The 22,378-nt window shown below is 37.6% G+C and overlaps 1 protein-coding gene and 1 long non-coding RNA gene across 6 annotated transcripts in view; one reads left to right on the forward strand and one right to left on the reverse strand.

The window, feature by feature from the left end:
- The window catches only part of LOC127646417 (protein Shroom2-like), an 86,693-nt gene that overhangs the window by 14,924 nt on the left and 49,391 nt on the right, over positions 1–22,378 (reverse strand). For 4 of the 5 annotated variants that reach the window (XM_052130037.1, XM_052130038.1, XM_052130039.1 and 1 more), the window contains 3 exons: positions 14,722–14,841; positions 11,993–14,531; positions 11,561–11,643 (listed from right to left, as the gene is read on the reverse strand). In XM_052130037.1, the coding sequence (XP_051985997.1) occupies positions 11,561–11,643; positions 11,993–14,531; positions 14,722–14,841 (2,742 nt within the window). Of the gene's footprint in view, positions 1–11,560; positions 11,644–11,992; positions 14,532–14,721; positions 14,842–15,619; positions 15,722–22,378 lie in introns of all 5 variants that reach the window. The other variant, XM_052130042.1, reaches the window with a different exon arrangement.
- Positions 4,619–22,378, forward strand: part of LOC127646420 (uncharacterized) — a 63,152-nt gene continuing 45,392 nt past the window's right edge. Inside the window, exons 1-2 of the long non-coding RNA XR_007970933.1 lie at positions 4,619–4,699; positions 4,981–5,078. This is a non-coding gene — a long non-coding RNA (uncharacterized LOC127646420). The remainder of the gene's footprint in view (positions 4,700–4,980; positions 5,079–22,378) is intronic.

Consider the following 22,378-nt stretch of genomic DNA (forward strand, 5'->3'; position numbering starts at 1 on the left):
GCCTAGAATAGGATATAATGAAATATAACAAAGGTTAGATAACAGATAAAAAAATTTTTAAAAAAGAGGAATAAACTTTGACTTTTTTTGCTCTCACATTTTAAATATTTGGGTAATTTTTGTCACTTACTATGGCATATTTAGCTGATTCTGGTCTATATGTCCAAACACATTATACAGATTTAATTCATTTTTAGAACTTCACAGAAATACAGACACTCATTTTCCACTCATGCATACATAATATTCAATTACCTGCTGGGTGTATAGAAACAGTGGCTGTGCTCCAAAGAAAGAGACAGAAAGAGATTTTGACTGGAGAAAAAAAGAGACCAGCAAAGTAAAAAAAAAAGAAAGTAGATAAGATTGAGAATGGAAACACAAAGGAAAACACAAAGACTAAAGGAAAGACAAAGGGCAGAAAAAATTAGACACCTTTGGTCACACTAACATGCATGAAATGTCACTCCATTAGAAGCATATGATCAAACCAAGTGGCATATGCAAACAAATGATGCCATTACTTTTTCTCATGATTAACTTGAGAACTTTTCCTAGCCATTTTTCCAATTACATTTAACTGGTCCCAAGGTCATTTTAAGAAGGATGTATGTTTTAGAGCAGGGGTAATCAATGGGCGGACTCATGTCCAGTCCAAGGACACTTAAATCCGGACAGAGATCTAAAAATGTGTGCTAGTTATCTGACACCTGGCCAAGTGATTGTGTAAGCATACGCGTATAAGAGCGCAGTGCGAGAGTAAAGTGCGTCCAGCACTACGTGCTTATTCCTGCTCTCCAAGTGTTGCCTCTCTCCCCGCTATAAAAATTAGGAGCGCATAAAGCCTGATTTACTGTACGTAGTTGCATGCATGGTTATTTTAACAATAGTAACAGAGACCCCGTTACACACACTGCCATCTTTTGATTAAACAAGCTGTAGAAAACAAAAATGAAGCAAAGTGAAACAACCTTCATCTGTATGAAATGTGAATCAGACGGATCATCTAAGCCACGTCTGTGTCGGGATGTTTTTTCTGTCTAAATTTAGCTTCAATAATCAGCATGTTAGGAGCCATTTTCATAATAACAAAATTATTTTTGTTCTATTTTTGTGAAATTTAATCATAGATGTCATCATGTCTTGGATGGCAAGGAAAGCCTATTTATACTTTAAGCAAACAGTATTTTAATGCTTCACTGTTGATATGTAAATTGTTTGTTTGCTAATAGATTCTTACTTTAAGGAAAATATAAAAACATTTATCAATTCAGACTTATATTTTTATAAATTTTCTCTCAGGGGACACCCCTGAACCCCCATACAGTAGTTTTATCCTTCAAAAGGCCTCCATTTAAACACAAAAACTGGACTGCTGTCATTCAGCTTCAAACTGTTGATCTTATCTTTTAATAATCATATCCAAGTGCCCTCAACTGATGAAGTCTTGATTAAATATTTGAATCCTTTGGTAGAAGAACCCTCAGATCTCATTACTTTGGCTATCTCTTGGCCCCCTAATGTCCTCATCCCTGCCCAGTTTTGAAGAGACAATGTTGCTGCCAAAGAGACAAGTTATAAAAACTATATGCTAAATAATTTCATAGCCATATGACTACTGACACTATGTAAGCTATGTAATATCCAGACCTTTTGCTGGGAAAAAAATGAAGAGACTTGACCTCTTGGAACTTTAATTGAATACCCCTGTTTTAGAGGAAGTCTGTTCCGCTGAAGTTCACACAGATGTCCTAGCAGAGTAACCGTAAGTGTAGTTCACCACATTAACTATGGACAGGTTCCTCTTATGTTTGACAATGAGAACGTGTCACAATATATCAATTGCTTTATAATCTGAAACCTAACAAACATCTTTATTTAAATGCTATAACTGAGGGTGCATCTTACTAAATTCTGACACTTGGTTTGATATTTTGTTATACGATGCATAAGCACATATTATTTAGCAAGTATCACATACATGCATTTGTTCTCAGCACGAACTGGCATGCAGTGTGCCTCTCATAAGACTATGCTAGCACTTTGTCCACAACACCAAGGAACACCCTACCTTTAATCAAACACATTATTCTTACATCTGTCAAGAGTCACCCTGCTGACTTCCATTATTTGATCAGTTTTGTATAGCAAAACATGCTGTTCAAGAAACATCAGGAGACATAATAATCATCTCTCCTTGGGGATAAACAACAATGCATTTTCAAAGTTAACTATGGTTGCAGCCATGGACCAGTATTCCTATATTAAGTAAAAACAGAAAGAGGACCAGAGAAACTAAACTCAAAACCAAGTAAACACTCTCACAACTCTGATATTAATCAATAGTAGTGGAATCAAATGACAAAAAGTAAAATAATTCAGACAGGGACAACTAAAACACACCATCATTATAGCATTGAGCTCTAAAACGAAATGGTCTTCTGTTCTTAAAATATGATACTTGACTGTATGAAAAGCTGAGCTCACCTCTGCTGACTGGGGCGTCTCATCTCAGCGACAGGTGCTTCCTGGAGCCCTGAACATATGTAAACTCACCTGGGTGGGGCTTCAATTCTTATAGCTCAACTGACTTTGTTTTCAGTTTGATTTATTCAACACTCACTAAACTAATAAAAGTATACAGCAGCAAAACACTTCTCCCAGATTAGATATTTAAGAAGTATTTAAATACATGAGTGTTTGCACAAGTAAAATCGTTGGGAAGGAGAAAGGAAGACTTTAAAAGCTACAATTTGTAAACATCCCATTGTTGGACAAACGGGTAGTCCTGCCCGACACTCGCAGCATTTGGTCGAGCCAATATTTCTGTGTTGGGTTGCTCAAACAAACAGTAATGTTGAAAGCGCCATGAGTTTACACTTTTGGAAAATCAACCTATGAATGACTTACTTATAATATTCTGTACACATTTAACTGGGACAGAATAAATTATTTTAAGCAGCTTTAAATAACAATTTTTAAGAAAATTCTTGTGTGATGAAATAAAGATGTAAGGCAACAATATAATTCTTGCTGGCCACGAACAGTCTCAACAATAATTATGCTCTCCACAACACCTTAATTACAAGCAAGAATCAAAACAAAACCTTTCATAGGTGCAATTTACAAGGCTTTGGATGATAGATGTTTGGCGTTAACATGCTTATTCAAGTTTGCCACTTCTTATGTCTACAAAAAGTAGTCAGAGAGAGAGAATGATCAGGACGTCCATTGGACGAAATGCCTGAAAGTTGAGATTATACTGTATCAAGGGAATGTTGAAAAGAATATGCAAAACATTTGAGTTTGTGCAAAAAAAATTACAATTTTCATTCAAAAGTAAGTGTCGGATAAATAATGAAATGCATTTAAATGTAAATGTTCAAGTATTATTTCAGTCCACTATCCTTTTAAGAGGTATGATTATAGGCCCTTTCCTACTGGCGGGAATAAAGCCTGTTTTGGGTACTTTGGGAATAGTACATTTTGTTGCTTTCGCTCCTGAGGAAATGTAGTTTAGGGGGATTTTTAGCTCCTACTTAGAGGTTGGTACTTTTGGGGACAGTAGTGTAGTCTAGGGCATATGCTGTATGTCTACCAATCTTTCAAAGGATTTTGAGTATGCCCACCTAAATTAGTTATGATAGTTATGGCCACGAGAAGAGCGAGGAGGCTTTTGACCCCTTAATTATACTGAGTTGATGCCACAGCACCATTGAGTGAATTATGATTATTACTATTTATTTATTTTAATAAGTGTACAGATATTCTCTTCATGGAGCAGCGGGAGGCGGGACCGGAACTGAAGGAACAGCCGTTCTAAGACAGTTCAACCTAGCTCAGCTACCAATCAGAACCTTTGTTTTAGACGCGATTGGATATTTCTAACCAATCACATTTTCTGTTTCAATAAGGAACGGGACATTACTAGCATCTACAGTGAGATGCTGCATAATTATTTTGTGCTGTATATTTACCTCACTGTTAAAAGTGATGTAATGTAAACATTACTAAACTCAGTCATACCTATACAATGCTTAACAGTTATTACGTATAAGGTTATGTATGCATTAGTTTATTAATTAGAGTAAGTATTAAGCCTGTTTTACTGTGACTTAAAAGAACAGTTAATCAAACCTGTTTATTTAAATATATATTCAATATCAAGCTTTAGTAGTGTACTGTACACCTTACATAAATTCTGTAAGTTCAAATGAGACTGATTATAACGAACCATAAATTTATGTTTATGTATTGAAAAATATAATTTTCTTACATCTTTTATATTAGTGTAAATATATGACTGGGTGTGTTCTGTTTTTGTCCTTGATAAGATCACAGCATGCCAACCTCTTCAGTCACAACTACACCACTGTTTGGGGCGTATAGGGACTGTGGGAGGTGCTGCAGCCTGTGATTGGTCAAAAACCTATGACATACCAATAGATTTGAGAAATGTAAGGAGTCTGCAGCCACCATTAATAAACTACGTTTTAGCTGCTAGCCTGCTACTCAGAGGATTGCACTAATTTTACAATTCCTTTAACAGATATAAAGTATTGGTATTCATTGGTAGACACGCTTAATGTTTTCACCGCATATGTACTGTGTGACTATACAGAAAATAAAATTATTTTTGGATTACTACATCAAATGTTTCCAGGGATGACGAATATAAATCCGCAGATGTTTATTGAGAGTGGGTAATTTAACTCTATTTTACACTAAATAGTCATGAAATCTAGTTTACATGAAAGTATTGCATGCCTGTTACTGTGATTAACTTGCATCAAAATGTCTTTAAGTAAATTAGTATTTCAGTATATTTTATGTTGAGTCATAAAAGCCTTTATTGTAAAATATATTTTTGATAAATTGGTTTATAGTGCATTTTCAGCATGTTGTCAGCCGAGTTTAGCATGTGCTGCGTGGTTAAAGAGTGTTTTCGCCACCTTGTCTGATCTCTCACTCTGGCTGCAGGGACACCACATGCGGCCAGTTTAAATTGTAACATGAAGACACAGGCTGTGTCAGAAAACTGGAAAATGCCTTCGTAGGCTGTAGGAGGATGGCTGAAGGTAGGATGAAAAAGGTGCTTTTTTAAACTTTCAGAGAGTTCCATTCATACAAAAACGTTAAAACATTAACTGATTAGGCAGCAGCGTTTTCCGATGCAGCCAAAGCTCATATAAAACAGCCTAACAAAAGCGTAGCTCCGATCCAGGCATCCTCCGTTTGTGTTATTGATTTTGTTGCTATATAATCACGTGTGCAATTAGCATCAAAAGAAAAATGGTCGATAGATGAAGTCACTACGAGGGTACTTCTGTGAGTCGGAATGCAAAAGCGGAAACGTCTCCACGTTTTGTTCCGTTCCTCGTAAGAGTTCTCATCTAGAAAGTTACTAAGGGAAAAGTACTGGGACTGAAGGTGGAAAAGGGACTTATCAAAAGAACAAACAAGCTGTCTTTGACATTAGAAAATAGAACTTTATTAGAAAGAGTCAAACAAATGGAAATGGAAACAAAATTAATCTTTAATATGGAGGAACAATTTGCATCCAAGTGCAACGTGAAACCTGCAGATACTGTAAACGGAATAATATCTTGATGAACCTGCTATCTCTGGTCTGCCTTAAACTGAAACTTTAAAGGATGAAAAAATATCCTTGTACATCTGCATTCATGTTGGGTTCTATACACAAGTGGTTCTCATCTGGTTTTGTTTTAGATTGGACAAAGCGGTAACCCAAAACAGTCCTAGAACTGCTTATACTGTACAACAATAAACAAATATCTCCTTAAATTAAATTGAAATGTATTAATATAATATTAAACAAAAAATAAGAACTCAATAATTAATATAATATTCATCTTGGCAGCTAATAATTCACCACACAAGCCACGTTACGCTTGTTGAACACACATTTAATGAAGTCTCGGTTGTATTTTCTTTCACCTTGCATAGTTTTCTTCATGTTTTTTGAGAATGATGGCATTACCTATTTTGAAGTTGATGCAGAACCTTTGAGGTCAAAAAAGATATGGGAAGCATTTTCTCTGCCCTTTTAAAGGTTGATTTATTTCTGAAAGCCAATTTATATTACAAGACTCGCTATGTATGATTATATTACCATAGTGAGCTGTATTTATAGATAAAGTTCCTGTTTTAAACAACACTTGGCTACTGCACTTCCCACAGAAGAGTTCTATGGGTGCTCTAGCTTTTAGCTAAAATTTTGCTAAAAAGCCTGAAAAGTGCTGTTTGTAGGTTTGAAATACTATTTCCAACATATTATTGGAGTTTTGGGCTTCTTTAAATGTCCATAAGGATCGTTGAATCAGGAAAAACTCAAAATTAAAAATAAATGATAATATTTATTAGAATTATAATAAATTATGATATTTCACAGATCACCGTCAATGTTATTGCATCTCTTCTAATAAGACCCAATTCCCCCGTAGCTGCTGTTGGTAGCACAAACTATGATAACAAAAATGTTTAATCGATAAGAGGTATCCACCACTGCAGCACATATGCTACTGTTTGTGAAGGGATATGCAGATAAAAATAATGCAATACTAAATAAAAAAATTTATTTTGACTGCAGTAAGTAACATGTTTAATCGAAACCAGCTGTTATTAAGATTTTAATACTGAAGTAAAATATTATTATTTGCTGTATGTGGATAAATAATTTCAGCAGTAAAGACGCATTTTGGATGTCTTGTGGTGGTTTGAATTTCTATACGACATATTCCACAGGCTTTAGAAGTGCTTTACGTGTGAAGATGTGTATTCATCAACCTGTTGCATATCTGACATAATCATACAGGCCTTTTGAACCAAATTAAAAATTGTTTTGCCGAAAGTTCAGAAAGAACGTACATATATTTCTTCACTGTAAACAACAGATATCCATTTATTGAAACTTTTATTAATATTATCAAACATTACATTATATAATGTTTAAAAGATTATTAAAACTGCAGCACTGCTCAAATCCACCATTGAAATCTGCAGCTCAAACAAGCCCAGTCTCCAACTCAATGCTCTAGTTCCAAAGTCATCGCTTTGATGTTAGAGCGGAGCAGTCTAATTTCTCTCAACATTCTTGTTTATTTTTTTTTGCATTATGTACAACTATCGTCATATTGGCATACAACCTAATATTTAATGAAAACTGCACAAACAATGTCTTGATCTAGGCTACTACTAAAAAAATAGCCTTGTTCTCTCTGCCCTATTTGGACATGGTTATTTTATATGGGGACATAGGTTTTATTTGAATCCCGTGCTAATCGTTTATGTCAGAAATTTTACAGAAATGTTGACTTTTTGTGGGTTACGCAATCCCACGCCGGTAAAGATAATAGTGTCTTTTATCTTTCAAACACACGGTAATAAAATAACCCGTTATTCTTATTCTGTGCAAATTGACATGTTGGTAAATAGCCAGTGAATCTGCACTGTCCAGCCTGTGAACCCTTTAACTAATTTTGCTAAAGTTCACCAAGTGTCTGAAGTGGATGTTGGTCATTGAGAAGACACCAGAAAATGTAAGATGTGCTTCAAAACTTCATCTAACACTGGCTGTTGCATTTGGACTGATGCATGAGAAACAATCGAGCATGATTTATTTTGATTAGGAAAATTAGAAAAGGACATATTACTAATTTTGTGATTTAAGCAGAGTGAATGGGAAGAATTGTGTTGAGCCCCGTGTTTTGCAACATATTTTCCAGAGGGACAGATAAAATTGCATAATGTGAAAAGATTGTGTATATTTTTAATACAAGTGTGTACTGTAGGATTACTGGCTTGCTAATTCTAATAATCCAAGATATAGCATATGCACGTTTAATACTTCAGAATTAATCAGCACAGCTTCTGATGGGGTCAGTTACATGTAAATGTGTAAATGCAGTCGACACTCATCTCTGTGATTTATACAGATATCGCTTATCCCATGTGAATCGACGATAAACCTTACATACATCGACCATTGCCTAATAAAATAATTTTACTTTACAGACATATGTCCGGAAAACGAATCTGTGTTTTGAACTGCATCTGCGCTCTCACCTCACTGTAGACTGTTGTTGGAATCGGCCCCTGTCAACATTATGCCGTGAATCACACTGCCTCATGTCTGATAATCCACTCGGTTTAAAATCTTGGACCTAATACAGCCTCCAACACTAGATATTTGTCAGTGTAGAAGCACACACATATTAATGTGGCCACAAGAGAAATGTAGCCCATTCTGGTTGGAGTGGAAAGTGAGATCCTTTTGAGCGTTCGTCACTCCGGTGAAATTCTGATCACTCCGCTCTCACTGTGCTCCGCTCTCATTCTCTGCTGCTGTGTGACGTCATGGTATTTTAATCTAACATATATTTGCATTTAGCATTGTTTTTCCCTATAACAATAGACCTGCAACACACCAGTTGAGAACCACTGGTCTACACCACAAGGTACTCCAAGTCAGTGATTGCAGAATCAAACATTTATGAATAAAAGCTACACAGGAAACATTTGATTTTAAAAATTGTCAAGTTAACTGGAGGTAATTTCATGCCCAGCTTCATACTGTCAGGTTGTGACTTTTACAGCAGTGTAACTGTAAAGCTGTGATGCTACATCAGTTTGACGGATTATTCAAGCACAAAATATACATAAAAGCCCTCTATTCGTCATCCAGATGATTTTGAAATTCTAATTTTGGTTGTCCATTACAAACCTAAAATTGGATTAAGTAACCAAGTTGCTACAGATTGGCTTGAAATAAATGCACAGTTTGATAAGCACATGCCTCTCATGGTACAGTGCTAACATTCATAGACCTTTTGGGATAAAAACGCAATGCATACTAAAAGCATTACATGTAAAAAATGCACTAAATAATGCAAAGTAAAACTTGAACTGAATCAGTATAGTCTCTTCAAGTTTAAAAGACTGTAATAGGCAAAATATATCTATAAAAGAGCTCTTACAAGCAATAGAAGAGGAAAAATGTAATTATAGTTCTCATCTCTTCTCTTTGGCCTTAATGAATGGGCATATTGGACACTTCCTATGTCATACTCGCATTCCTACCCCTAAAACCATGTCCTCCAAACACAAAGCCCAGTCAGTGAGAATAGCTGTTCTGTCACAGCTGGGCTAAATCCAAAGCTTGTGAGGACCATAAAGAGTCTACTGTTTGTCTTTGACCCAGTGAAGGCTGACTGAGTGGCCCAACTGTGGATTTCTGTCTGTGACTAAGCCAAGATCAGAGCCATTAGCACTGGTACATTTTCACTGATAGCCCTTTTCCACCGAAATTGTGATGATTCTTGTGCCGAGCCAGTGCTCCACTGGTTCACGGCCGGGGCAATCTGGAGCCTATCGTAAATCGGTCGTGCTTTTCCACTGACCCAAGAACCGAACGGTGACGTAACGGGTTACTGTCTACATGCTAGTTTCACGTGACTACCTCAAACATTAACAAAGATAAGGCATCACGTTGTGTTTGTATTCAGCTTTTACTCTTGCTTCTGAGGACATATTTAAACATATAGATTAATGCAATCCATCGTTATTACTTTACTCAACAAGATTATCAGCGATGACATCTACGTTAAAGATGACAGGAAATGTAATTACATTATATTGTATGAACTATGGCTTAACTTGTAACGTTCTGTAAACTGTTACAGTGGAATAATTATTAACATTAGTGTAGCAGATTGTATACATGTTGTATTTAGATTTTTGCCATAGCATATTATATTATTGATTGAGGATCCCACTGTTTTACTTAACAGATAGCCACGATCTTCCAAACTTAGTGAGTAGCTGGTCAAATATCCCCTTGCACAACAATGCACAAAATAAGATGACAAAACACTCTGTGATATCACTCATAAGATGATAGTGTAAAAAAAGCTAACAAAGTTGGCAAATATAAAAACATACTGAGATCAGCTGCAGAGGACACCAGCAAATCAGCATTTATCTTGAGTGTGACAGACTGAATTCAATGCCCCGGTTAGATAGCTTGTCCACGGTCACTTTTGCTTATGTCATTCTTATGGTCCCTGTACTCCCTTGTGTTTTTCAATTTGTTTATGATTTGGTCAATTGTCTGATTGAAGGTGGTGTGCATCCTTTCGTGCTGTATCTTTATTATCTCCGATCTTCGTAAATATCATATCGCAAGTAGAGCACTCGTTTCGCCGTGTTACCTGAACACTTTAGATATCTGATAATTTTGTGGGTTTATTATTATTGTATATACTCCTTGCTGCAGATGGTAGCTACTGTTGTAGTTTGGGGAAACTTTATCATGGTGACGAAACATTATCCTGCCCTCCGTCCCCAGACATAATGAGTGGCAATGCGCTGAACATTTCAAGAATTTGCACAGGCCCAGCAACCCGCACCTGAACCATGTTGGTGGAAAATGGCTATGTGACACAATCTCGGCCAAGGCTGTTAGAATTAATATCATTTCCATTACAGAAGGAAACCTGTTTGGTTTGGGTTGACATGCCCAGGAGGATCCTGAACATAATGGATAACAATACAAAAGGTACTTTAACCCTTGTGCATCAATTAAAAAAAGTTACACATAGGTTCATTATGGACAAAAATGGCCATGTCCAAAAACTGTCATAAAAATATTATAGATTTATATTTTTTTCCACTTTCACTGACATAATTATTTTAACCAGCATCAGTTCTAATCATAATTACCAAATATTCATTTATTTTCAGAATTTTAACACTTTAAATGGCGGTTTGTTTACATAATGTCACTGTTGTTTTTTATAAAAAATATAATAATTATAATTATTTTCAATTTAATAAATGCTAAACAGAATTTTTTTAATTTTTATTATTAGAGCCTCAGACACATACAAACCACACTCTGAAATCCATACCAACACACTCACACAATTATATATTCATAATGTATCTAATTGGCTCTATAATATGCATAAGCCAAAAACAGCAGAAAACAACAACAAAAGCTGATGATATGCCAAACCTGAAAAAATGGCACGATCTGATAAAAAATATTTAAAATGTAAATTTTGAAGCCTTGCCAACATAATGAAAGCATGTTAAACAAGATTGCATAATTTTATAGTTAAATGGCACTGGGATTAAAAATCGCAGTTTTAATGTGTTTCAATGTGCCATTTTTGTCCAAAACGACGCTAAGAGGGAGTATTTTGTGTAACTAGTGCAAAAAATATTTTTTTAAAGAAAATAGGGTGAAATATTAAAATTCCAATAAAAATTCACACCTGTGGAAAATTTTATGCAGTTAGCATTAACACAGACAAAGTTATCAAAAAAACAAAACTGAAAAAGCCAAAAATGTCCACATGGATGCACAAGGGTTAAAAGTACATGTGACACTGAATGAAATCAATACATTATAACAAATGTATCATCTATATTCCCCTTTAAAACACAGCATAGATTTTTCTTCAATCCCTATTGATTGCAATACATTGCAATGTAATGCAATGCAAAAATAAAATAAAAAATAAAATACAACACTCACCTCGTTTTATTATTTTCCTGTTCAAAGAGATTTCTCTCGGGCTTTGAGTTGTCAGCTGACTGCTTTTCTTGAACTGGAATTTTCTGAGAGGAATATAATGCATAGAAAACTTAATCTCCTAATTCAGGAAATACAATTCTCAACTAATCTAAGGATTTCCCTATTTGAGGCTACCATTCCAAATTATTCTCCAGGTCGGTTTGATGTTGAAATGATTGTGTGATCTTCCTTGCAACTTTACTGGTCTGTGGGTATGTCTTTTTGTGCATAGTTTAATGTTTGACTTTTGAAGTTGCAGCCATTGCTAATCATCCATAGAGACTATATGTCCAAAAAAAGTTACTTATATAGGATAGAGCAGCTATATAGATAATTCGATATATATTTTAGATAAAGGTTTTCAAGGACCTTAATTAAGAAGAAATAACCAACCTGACCATAGAAGTCAGCAGAAGGGGAGGACCTAGATCTTTCATGCACACAGGTGGGCTTATTCCGTTCCTCAATTCCTGTATCAAGGATGTTATCCGCAGAATGGTATCTTCCAGATACTCTTGGTTCAGCTGTCTTCCTCGGAGTGCTCCATTTGGCTTGATACTCTGCAAAGGTGCCAAGTCTCTGTTGTTCTAGCATGGCTTTTTGGTTAACTGGGTGAGGACCATCCTGACCTTCATTAAAGTGTGGTTCTCTGGAGGCTGTGCTTCCATTGTTACTCTGTTCAGCTGTGTTGCTCTTTTCATGGTGGTGAATGCCACCAGACCTAGACAGTCTGGAGTCTTCAGATATCTCCAGGTTTTGTTTTGGTATGGGTTTAGGGAAGGTTGGTTTTCCTGTTGCCTCAAATAATTTACGACAATTTTCTAATGGTGCAGCATTGTCAGACACAGGGAAGTGTTCATCAGCTCCAACTTCATGAATTTTATTCGGCTCAGAAAAAGACCGAAATTTCTTTTCCGCAGAAAACCTCTTTCGGCAACCAATGCGAAGCACCTGATTACTACCTGAGAGGGGTTTACTAGGCAGGATCTCTGAGACAATTGGACAATGAGGGGTGTCTCTCCAAATAGAGGCCTCAGCATCTGGATGCTCAAACAGCACTGGCTCAAGGTCTTTCCTCCTAAAAGACGTAGCCTGGAGAACTCTTGCCTGGGCTTCTTTAAGATGATCTTTATAAGAGTTTGAAAAAGAGCCATCTGAGGATGGAGAAGAATTCACAGTGGACTTACAGATAGTAGCCTCTTCTACAGCTTCTACTGGTCTACCTAAAGCGGCTGCACTTCGACTCTTCTGGAGCTGGGCCCTCCTCATCTGGATCTCACTGCGCAAAGTGGTGGCAAAGCGGTCACTCTGCCTTGCCTGTTTGGCACTTTGACTGTCAAGGACTTCCTGTAATCGACTTCCACTGTTCATCTCATCTTGATAGTTATCCATTATATTGTTTGTTTGGGCAAGAGAATACAGCATAGGTGTTTTCTGGGGACATATCTTCGACTCACTTTTAGTTGATATGGGTTGTTGGGAGTACTCTTTAGAATGGAGATGGCCTGCACTTCTCATATGCTCAGTTTGATTACTGGGGATATAACTACCAGACTGCATCTCTGAACTGGACACATGGTGTTGCTTCTGGCTTCCCCTCAGCTCAGAAGGTTTTGCAGCTGTTGAATCTGACATATTCAAGGGATTGGAGCAAATGCGATGGTGGTCATCAATTGGTTTGGAGCAGGCATTATTGTTCTTATGATCTGGGTCATTGTGATGTGACTGAGGTGGAAAATATCTATCTTTAGTTCCTCCTTGAGAACCTATAGACATCCTGTCTCTTCCACCGTGTGAAATGTCTGACATGGAAGAAGCTTTAGTGTCATCGACTCTCACTAAAGAACCCTGAGGAATTCCATGAGTGGTCTGGTGGGAGGTGCCTTCATAACAATGGCTTTGAATGCTTCTTTCAGGATCAGTGGCAAGACTGGACAGTGATGCAGCAGGTCTTCTACCGTGATTCTGGCTGTTGAGCAGTGTTTGGTTATTTGTCGGAAGCTCTTGCTTATTGCTACTGTAGCCAGTAAACGAAGGCTTCATTGCTGGCACAGTCCTAGTTTGAGCATGGAAAGTGCCCTCGTCGCTGTATTGCCTTGGATGATATGGAACATGTGTGTAGGATGGAAGTCTATCTCTGACGTCTGTGGTCGATAGGGAGTATGTATTGTCTGAGGACATATGATGGGGATTCTGATGATGGGCATCGCCTGAAATATAGGAAGCCAAGGAAACGCTTTTGGGTGGCAGATTAAGAGTTCTGTCATGGGTTTCTACTATTTTGTGTAGTCCTTTCACCTGAGGCTTCACCTGAGTATGAACTCCAAGGCCTTCAGAGGTGGCTGTGATCAAACCCTTTTCATGAACTTGGGTAGCTGCAGAACTATCACTACGTGTAGGTGGAGTGGGAGGTGGGGTAGGGGATGCCATGTTTTTCCTCATATCTGGGACATGCCAGACAGGTCCAATACTAGTTCTTCCAGAGCTTGGATGCAGAGTCCCTGGCTGATTATCGGTTCTTGGATTCTCATGGCTACTTGGACTTGAGGAATGATGCACATATCCAGGCCTCTCATCATTACGAACCCCTTCACTTAAGCTTCGGCTGTGCCTGCCATTGCTATGCCTAACACTTGAGTCCCAGTGATTCATTTTGTACAACATGTTCTCAGTGGATGCAGTGTTATTTTTGGACAGTGTGTAATCTGGCGTTCCCGAGCTTGTAGAAAAGGAGCTATATGCTGAGTCTCGTTTACCACCACTCAAATGTTCAATGCTATTATTGTTGAACTTGCTTGGGGAAAGGCGGCCAGGTTGGTAGAGATGAGAGCTATGCTCTAGGCTGTCCATACTGCCCAAGGAACTGAACTGATCAGATACTCTCTGTAGATTTGTTTGCTCCCAGCCAGTAGAGAGGTCAGAGGAATATAAACTAAGAAAAACAAACATGGATAATAAGTGCTTAGACAGTATGAACTAGCAAATGTAACTGCAGAAAGCCATAAGAAAAGTGTATGCCTTTTTTATGTATAAACTAAAGAAATGTAGGCCTTCAAACTTACATCTTTATTTAAAAATGAAGAGTAAAAGACAACAAAAATATTTCCTGTGACCCCAAATACCTTGCATCATAGCTTGTTTGCCAGACTGGTGAGGGTGTGGACTGTGTTTTGGCTTCAGAGTGGCTCTCGTTGAACTTGGTGGCATGCCAGGAGTGAGGTCTGCTCATGGGTTCATTTCTCCTGTGGGCAGCAAATGGGCAAAAGAGAAGGATAGAGAAAGAGGCAGAGCAGAAGAAGAAAAATTAGAAAACAAGTCAAGAAAAATGGTACCTAATGACCATTTGCACAAATAATTGCATCCACAGATCACTAAACACCACAAATATTCTAATGGACAGAAGAATATCAAAACAAGATAGATGATTATGGCAACGCTGCACTGCAATTATCATGACAAGAGAGAAAGTAGCCAGTAAGCAAGTCAATGTTATAGTCATTCACCATCAAGCACAAATACAAGAAAAGCCTAACAAACACCTACAAAAACCAAATAAAATTAGCACTAACCCATCATTTCACTTTAAACACTCATGCCACAGTAACATACCCTTTAAAGTGATTCTTTCTGCAGTGCATGAAGAAGTAAAATAGACCAAAAAATATTTAATGGTTATTGAATTTAACAAAGGATTTTATAAGAGTAATTGAATCAAATGCATTATCCTGACAATCAACAGTAAAGTACATATTTTTTTAAATAGATACTACAAGACTTATAGATACTAAATTCTTAGAAAGCAAAAGCAACAAAATCTTGGAACAAATGCAGATGAAACATTCCAAGAATAATATTTAACAATCTAGAAGAATGCAGAGCACATGTATGGTGGACAAATAATGGTTGGAAATTTGATGGATGATATCTCAAGGCCATGGAGGGAATATGATTGCAGATCTGACTAGACTTGATGGTACAGGAATGGATGTGGGTTTACTGGTGGATACATTGATACCATACCTCATGGAACTTCGCAAAATCTTCGTGAGAAAGCTCCGGGCCATATGCACGTCGCTCTCTGATGGCATTTTCTGTGCTACAATATCCACCATTTTCATTTTCCTAAGGGGGTTAAAAGGGAAGGAGGGAGGGACACAAAGTCTGAATTTCTGATTTCAGTTCACTTTGACAGGGATTCAAGTGCTGTAATCCAAATGGAGACATGAAAAGCTACCTCTGTGATGGAAAAATAAAGACGCACTAGCATGGGCCAGAACACTGCCAGAACACTGTCCTTAACACAAACACAAATATAGCCCTGTATAAAGAAAAATCCATGATCGAATCAGACAACATAACCCCAAATGTTTGACTGAAGCTTTTAACAACAGAAAAATTTCATACATTGACGAAACACAGACGATGCACATAAACCAAGCCTGTGTTTGAAACTCCCATGTTCAAAGCCAATGTTGCTGAATCGCAGCAATCAAAAACTTTTGCTATACAGTTTATCTGAAAAACACCAGTCCAGCATAGTGTGATGGTCAAAAACATCTTCGAAAAGACAACTCCCCTATAAAGACCCAATTTCTATTAATAGCCTTTTCTTGAGGACCAGAGATCTATATCTTATGTCTTAGTGTTAATCATGGACATAGGGAGACATCTTGTGGTTAGGTCTGAACACTACTTTTCCATTACAAGTGACAAACCTAGTACGCAAACATAAAATAAAGGGGTAAAACAGACAGACAATCATTAATGAAAATGTCAACCTCTTTTCGGGATATGTACTTGTGATATTTACAGGCTTGCAAAGCATTAATGACTTCGGCTTGAGGCATTCCTCAGCATGTTGCCCAACAGCTCCCAAACTAAACAGTCCACCCACACTCAACCTATGACCTTTAAATTTTTTTGAGTCAAAACATTCCCAAAGTATCAGAAATTCAGACGTTCAACTTGGTGACAGGATTGTAAAACAAAAATCTGTCTCCTTGAATTTCACCACACTTTGGCTTTTACTTTAAATCCTAAGTCTGAGGCTACCCTTAAGCCTTGGGGGGTTAGAACAACAGTCTGTCAAAGATATGAACTATTACTCAATGAAACCACAAGGTCAAGTGCCAGTCAGCCCCTAGACATTAAACAGTAAAAAGACACATTCTTTGTGTGGAAAATAAAAACTACTGTTAAGCCAAAAATCCTTGTCCTGACCCCAAATCATTTGCTTAATCACCCTTTGCCTACACAAGCTGATGCTGCCTCAAACAAGATATCCATACACTTTCCCGGCAAAGCTTTCAAAGATAGCGGAACAGATTAAATGGAAAATTATGGACAGAGTGATCCAAAAGACACCCCTGCACTCTTTCAATGCTGCCCTCTTTTCCTGTATAAAAGCTTCAAGTGTGTATGTGCTCGCCACACATGGTGCTGGCTATTCAGATGCTAATAGCAGTCTCTTTATTAGACGTATTGTCAGGGCTACAGCTGGTCTAGCGCAGATATGCCAGTGGTCTGAATCAGCGGCGCCCAGGCGGAATGTTGGTTTGGAGGGGAAAGTCCCCCACTGATGTTTTCAGAACGAGGCATGATCAAAAACAAACAAAATCAGTGCAGAAAAGACAACAACCAATCAAATGCACCCAACTGAAAACCATTCCGCTCAGGAAAAGAGTTAATCTAAATATTTTTCACAGACAAACCAACATAAAAAAATAAAATAAAAAAAAGGTTTCAGGATCTGATGCAGCATTTGACAACTAAACAAAAGTTGAATTTAGTTTGTCCAAGATAAATGCAACAGGTTTCACATGAGGACAAGTTTTAATAGTCTACTTATGTTCACATAGACTAATTCAGTTGAAGATTATTTACCTTTTGAAGTACAATCTACATCAAACCTTAAACTTTACAAACAATAAAATAAACTAAAACTAGTTGTAGACTAAATAGATGTCAAGATAAAAACACATGAACAACAACAGGTGTGAGACAAAGACAGCAGAAGAATACAGACACCAAAGCATACACTCACCAAATAGTCCCTCAAGCGAACATGTTTTCCAAACAAGTCCCTAAAAGAGCAGACCTAAGAAGCTTTGATGGATGAAATAGTACAGAGCATTGAGGTTTACTCCAGTGGACTCTCCAAGCAGCGCATTCCACATTCACTTCAAAGACAGGCCAGGACAAAGGGCCCTCCATAGATGGCCAGTCCCTGACCGTAGTGTGAGGTTTTTCAACCATCCACTTCTTCCATATGAAAGACTACACAAAAAGATAGCCTTGAGGAACCCCATGTAGAGATCTGATCATACAAGCCTTAGCACATACACTTTTCATATCCAATGCCCATGTGACTGTTGCAGTCTGGGGAGATCTCTACAGGGATTATAGTGATTTTACCCCAAGAAAGAAGGGGGGAGGAAATGAGAGGGTGGGGTGGGGTGGGGGTCTTTTGACATAGCCAGTCTCCTTTAAGTAATCTGTCAGTTTCTGCCACCCCATTGGCTGTGGGCTGGTATGCTAATGAGCAGTCGAAAGGGCCAAATGTTCTTGTTGAACAACTCTTGTGCAGCGGTCTGCTGTTTCTTTGATTACTATGGTAACACGTTAATTTTGCAAATTCTTAAGTGCACTGGTTTTTCAAGAGATACAACAAAACCAACAAAACAGATAATAATTAAGGGGAAATTGTTTTATTGTTCTCTGATCAGATCAGAAAAGTATTTACTTTCATAAAGTAACGGAACAGTCAAGACACGGAATATCTATTAGTGACTCTGGACTGAATGACACCAAAATTTTCCTATTGATTCTAGAGGCGCCCCATTCACTGGCGGCAATAGACGTCACCAAGCATGACCATTGACTTCAGCCATCCCCCCACCACCACCCTTGAAACACATCATGTGACTGGCTCTGCAAAAGTAGATGAAAACTCCAGCTCTTCCAAAGGCCATCTGGTTGAAGAAAGGTTTGAAATCTCAAATCAACTTGTTAGCTTTGTAAATTGTATACGTATCTCTTCTGAGAAGGTGATGAGGAGAGAGTCTTGACGGCAATCTGAGTTTGACCTAATAAGTTTAAGGCTTGATTAAAACTTTTCTTGGCATCCAAACAAGCGGTCTGGTGACAGGCAAGAAGATTACAGGAAAATAGTTTTGGCCTACGGCTGTTGGGCGGGCATTAACAAAATCTTTCACAATGATCTATTGTGAGATGACTTCTCATCCGTGCATTCCAGACAGGAGCACTTTCCCAGGCATTAACCTACAAAGAAATGTTGCATTCTTTCATTATGCCTCAAAAATATAAAGCAGGCAAATATTTTCAAACTTCATAAGATCACATGAAAAAGATCTTATTTCAGACAGACCAGCCATTGTCAAAGGTGAGATCTTCAAGGACAAGTTATCAAGGAGAACTGTTCTGCACTATGTCAACAAGATCTTATCTGATAAGACTATCTGACCAATCGGCTTTGTTCCATGAAATTATCTACTTATGGAAACAGCATTTTGTTCAATGTAAAATTGGACACACAGGGACACAGATCGAGTTTTGGCTGCATGGTAGTCATTTATTCGTCTGGTTCTCGAGTGCCTGCACAAAGGCCTTCTTTAGAACGCATCTCAATCAGACAGCTAATACTGGGCCAGGAGAGGCCAACCGTGAGGTGCCTGTAATGACAGGCACATTCCTGAGCTGCATGTCATACCAGCTTTAGAAGCAATAGCTTTTAAGCCCTCTGCTGGGTTTACAGCTGCGTCTTTTGTATGGGTGTACAGTACAAAGATGTATCAAGTGTAAAGTATTCCTTAAACTCACGCATACTATGCATTTCTTCATCTACAGTTTTATAGGATTTGAAAATGCTTAGTTCAGCATACATAATTTGATTTGTAACTCAAATAAAGGTTCATTCAAATGGATTGTAAAAACATTGTTATAAACCCAAATTTTGCCCATTGCCTGCTCTTAATGCAATTAGGCTGCTTTCTGCAGTTAAAACAAAAAAGTCATTATTTTTATCTTATATTAAATGTCACAAAAAACAAGAAAATGATCACTTCCTCCAGCACTTTCAATTAATTTGCCAAAGATGCCCTTGATCTACCCTCAGTTAACATTGTAAGAAGCAAGGATGGTGCACAGTCAGACTTACAGAGTGAGCAAAGGACACATTCAGAATCTAAATTCACCTCTTCATGCCAATATTTTTTGGAAACAGTCAGCAGAGGAGACAGAATCCCTCTGTGAAGTTTTACATTCCAAGAGATTTAAAGTGACCTCTAGATTGACATCTGATTACAGACTTACACTGAATACTCAAGAATCCAAAGGATTAGCATGAGTTAACCTGATATTTCACAGAGACTAAATAAAAAGTGCACATTGCATTCCTTCACAAAAATAAATACACAGATTTGGCAAATTATGAAAATAATAATACTACTAGATCTTCGCCTGCTTTTTTTCCCCCTAAAGGGCAAAAATGAACTGTTAGTCTTTATAATAGGTCTAAAGTAGGCCAGTGAGTTGATATTGGTTTAGAATACAATATACACTAGGAAACAAGGCATAACACCATACGAAATGGTCTAGGTCTACAAACGCTATAACATATTACCCACTTACAAGCAAACATCATAAAAAAGCACATTACAATACAACATTTTTTGTTTTTTTTAATTGTCGATTCAAACCATCAAATTCTTACCTGAATTGCTATTTTGACATATTCTACCATGCAGAACATCCCAGCTGCTCTCTCTTTTGAATGTATGGAAGTCCGGGAATAATTGTAACATGGGTAGTTGTTAGGACAGGCTAGAGCAGGGGTATTCAATTCACATTTTTGGTTTATTCTATAAGATACTGACAACATTTCTCCAAAATTTCAAATAAATATATTTTAATTTAGAGCATTTATTTTCAGAAAATGACAACTGGACAAAATAACATAAAAGATGTAGTGTTTTCAGACCATCTTCCTATTGATCACATTCCAGAGGTTTTCTTTGGGAATCTGGTCTGGAGACTGGACTGGGCTGGCCATGACAGTGTCTTGGTCCAGTGGTCCTCCATCCACACCTTGATTGACCTGGCTGTGTGTCATGGAGTATTGTCCTGCTGGAAAAAGCAAGTTTTCTTCCAGGATAACCTTGTAAGTGGCTTGATTCATGCTTCCTTCACAAAGATGAATATGCCCGATTCCAACCTTACCGAAGCACCCTCTGATCATCACTGATCCTCCACCAAATTTCACAGTGGATGCGAGACATTGTGACTTGTAGGCTTCTCCAGGTCTCTGTCTAACCATTTGACCACCAGGTGGAGGATCGGCCCTGGAAGAAAACTTGCTTCCTTCTGCTCTGACAATGTTCCCCAACTCTGAGGACTGTTTTTTTCCAGCAGGTCAATCAAGGTGTAGATGGAGAACCACTGGATCAAGACCCTGTCATTGCCAGCCAAATCTCCAACTCCATTGAAAACCTCTGGAATGTGATCAAGAGGACGATGGATGGCCATCTAAACCCAGAGAAACTAATAATTTTGTAGAGATCTCTTAAATTTTTCCAGAACTGTATACATCCAGTATATATATATATATATATATATATATATATATATATAATATAATAAAAGCCTAAACATTCACAAGTCTCTTTAAAACTGTGCAGGGATAAGGACATTGGGGGACCCAGACCAGCCAAGGTGATGTGGTCTGAAGGATCTTTAAAATATTTCACCAGTCGAGGGCAATTGGATATGAATATTAAAAGATAAGAACAACAGTTTGTTTTTAAGATGAATGACAGCAGTCCAATTTTTGTGTTTCAATATATTTTTTTACATTTAGAATACATACCCATGTATGAGACATAGGAGGCCTTTTGATAGATCAAAAAGACTGTATGGGGATTCAGGGGTGTCCCCTGAAAGAAAATTGATAAAATTCAAGTCTGAATGGACCATTTTTATATATTCCTCAAAGTGAGAATATACTTACACAAACAAACATTTTACATAACAGTGCAGCATAGAAATATTGTTTGCTATACAGATATACAGGCTGTAGGTATAAATAGGCTGACTATGAAATAATGGAAACGTTCTCAACAGCAGAGAACTCTGCTAGGATAACTTGACATTTCAAAGTTTTGGTTGTCTTTATTTGCCATCCATGCCAGAGATAATGACATCTTTGATACATCTTCACAAAATTAGAAAAAAATACATTTGAAATATTATGAAAGGCTTGTAACATGCTGATAAAGTTACATTTTGAGGCTAAATTAGAGGTGCCACATTATCTTGTACTGTCACAAACCTGCCTTAGCTGAACCATCTGAGTCATATACCAAAGATAGTTTCACTTTGCTTCATTCTTGTTTTCTGCTATGTTTTAGGCAAAAGATGATCGTATCCATCTATGTTGCTGCTCGCCGTGTCTCCGCAACTGTTGTTAAAATATCCGTGCCTGCAATTGTACTTCTCAAGGTTTATGTAGCACCTTATGTCTATAGTATGGCAGAAAGAGGCAATGCGCAGAGAGTGGGAAGTGGGAATGAAGCGTGTTCGGCAGTAGAGAAAAATATTAATTAGTGTGGTGTGTACAGCTCCGTAGTTTTGACACATTGCTCACTTAAATGGCAAGATTGGGAAAAAGTTATGATGCCTCGGGTTGCGGATGAACCAAGCAGGGGTCCGGTCCTGGTCTGCTAATTGGTGACCGCTAGAGCCATGTTGTCACTGTATATACCT

Source organism: Xyrauchen texanus, chromosome 7 (assembly GCF_025860055.1).
Source record: "Xyrauchen texanus isolate HMW12.3.18 chromosome 7, RBS_HiC_50CHRs, whole genome shotgun sequence".
NCBI classification, from domain to species: domain Eukaryota; kingdom Metazoa; phylum Chordata; class Actinopteri; order Cypriniformes; family Catostomidae; genus Xyrauchen; species Xyrauchen texanus.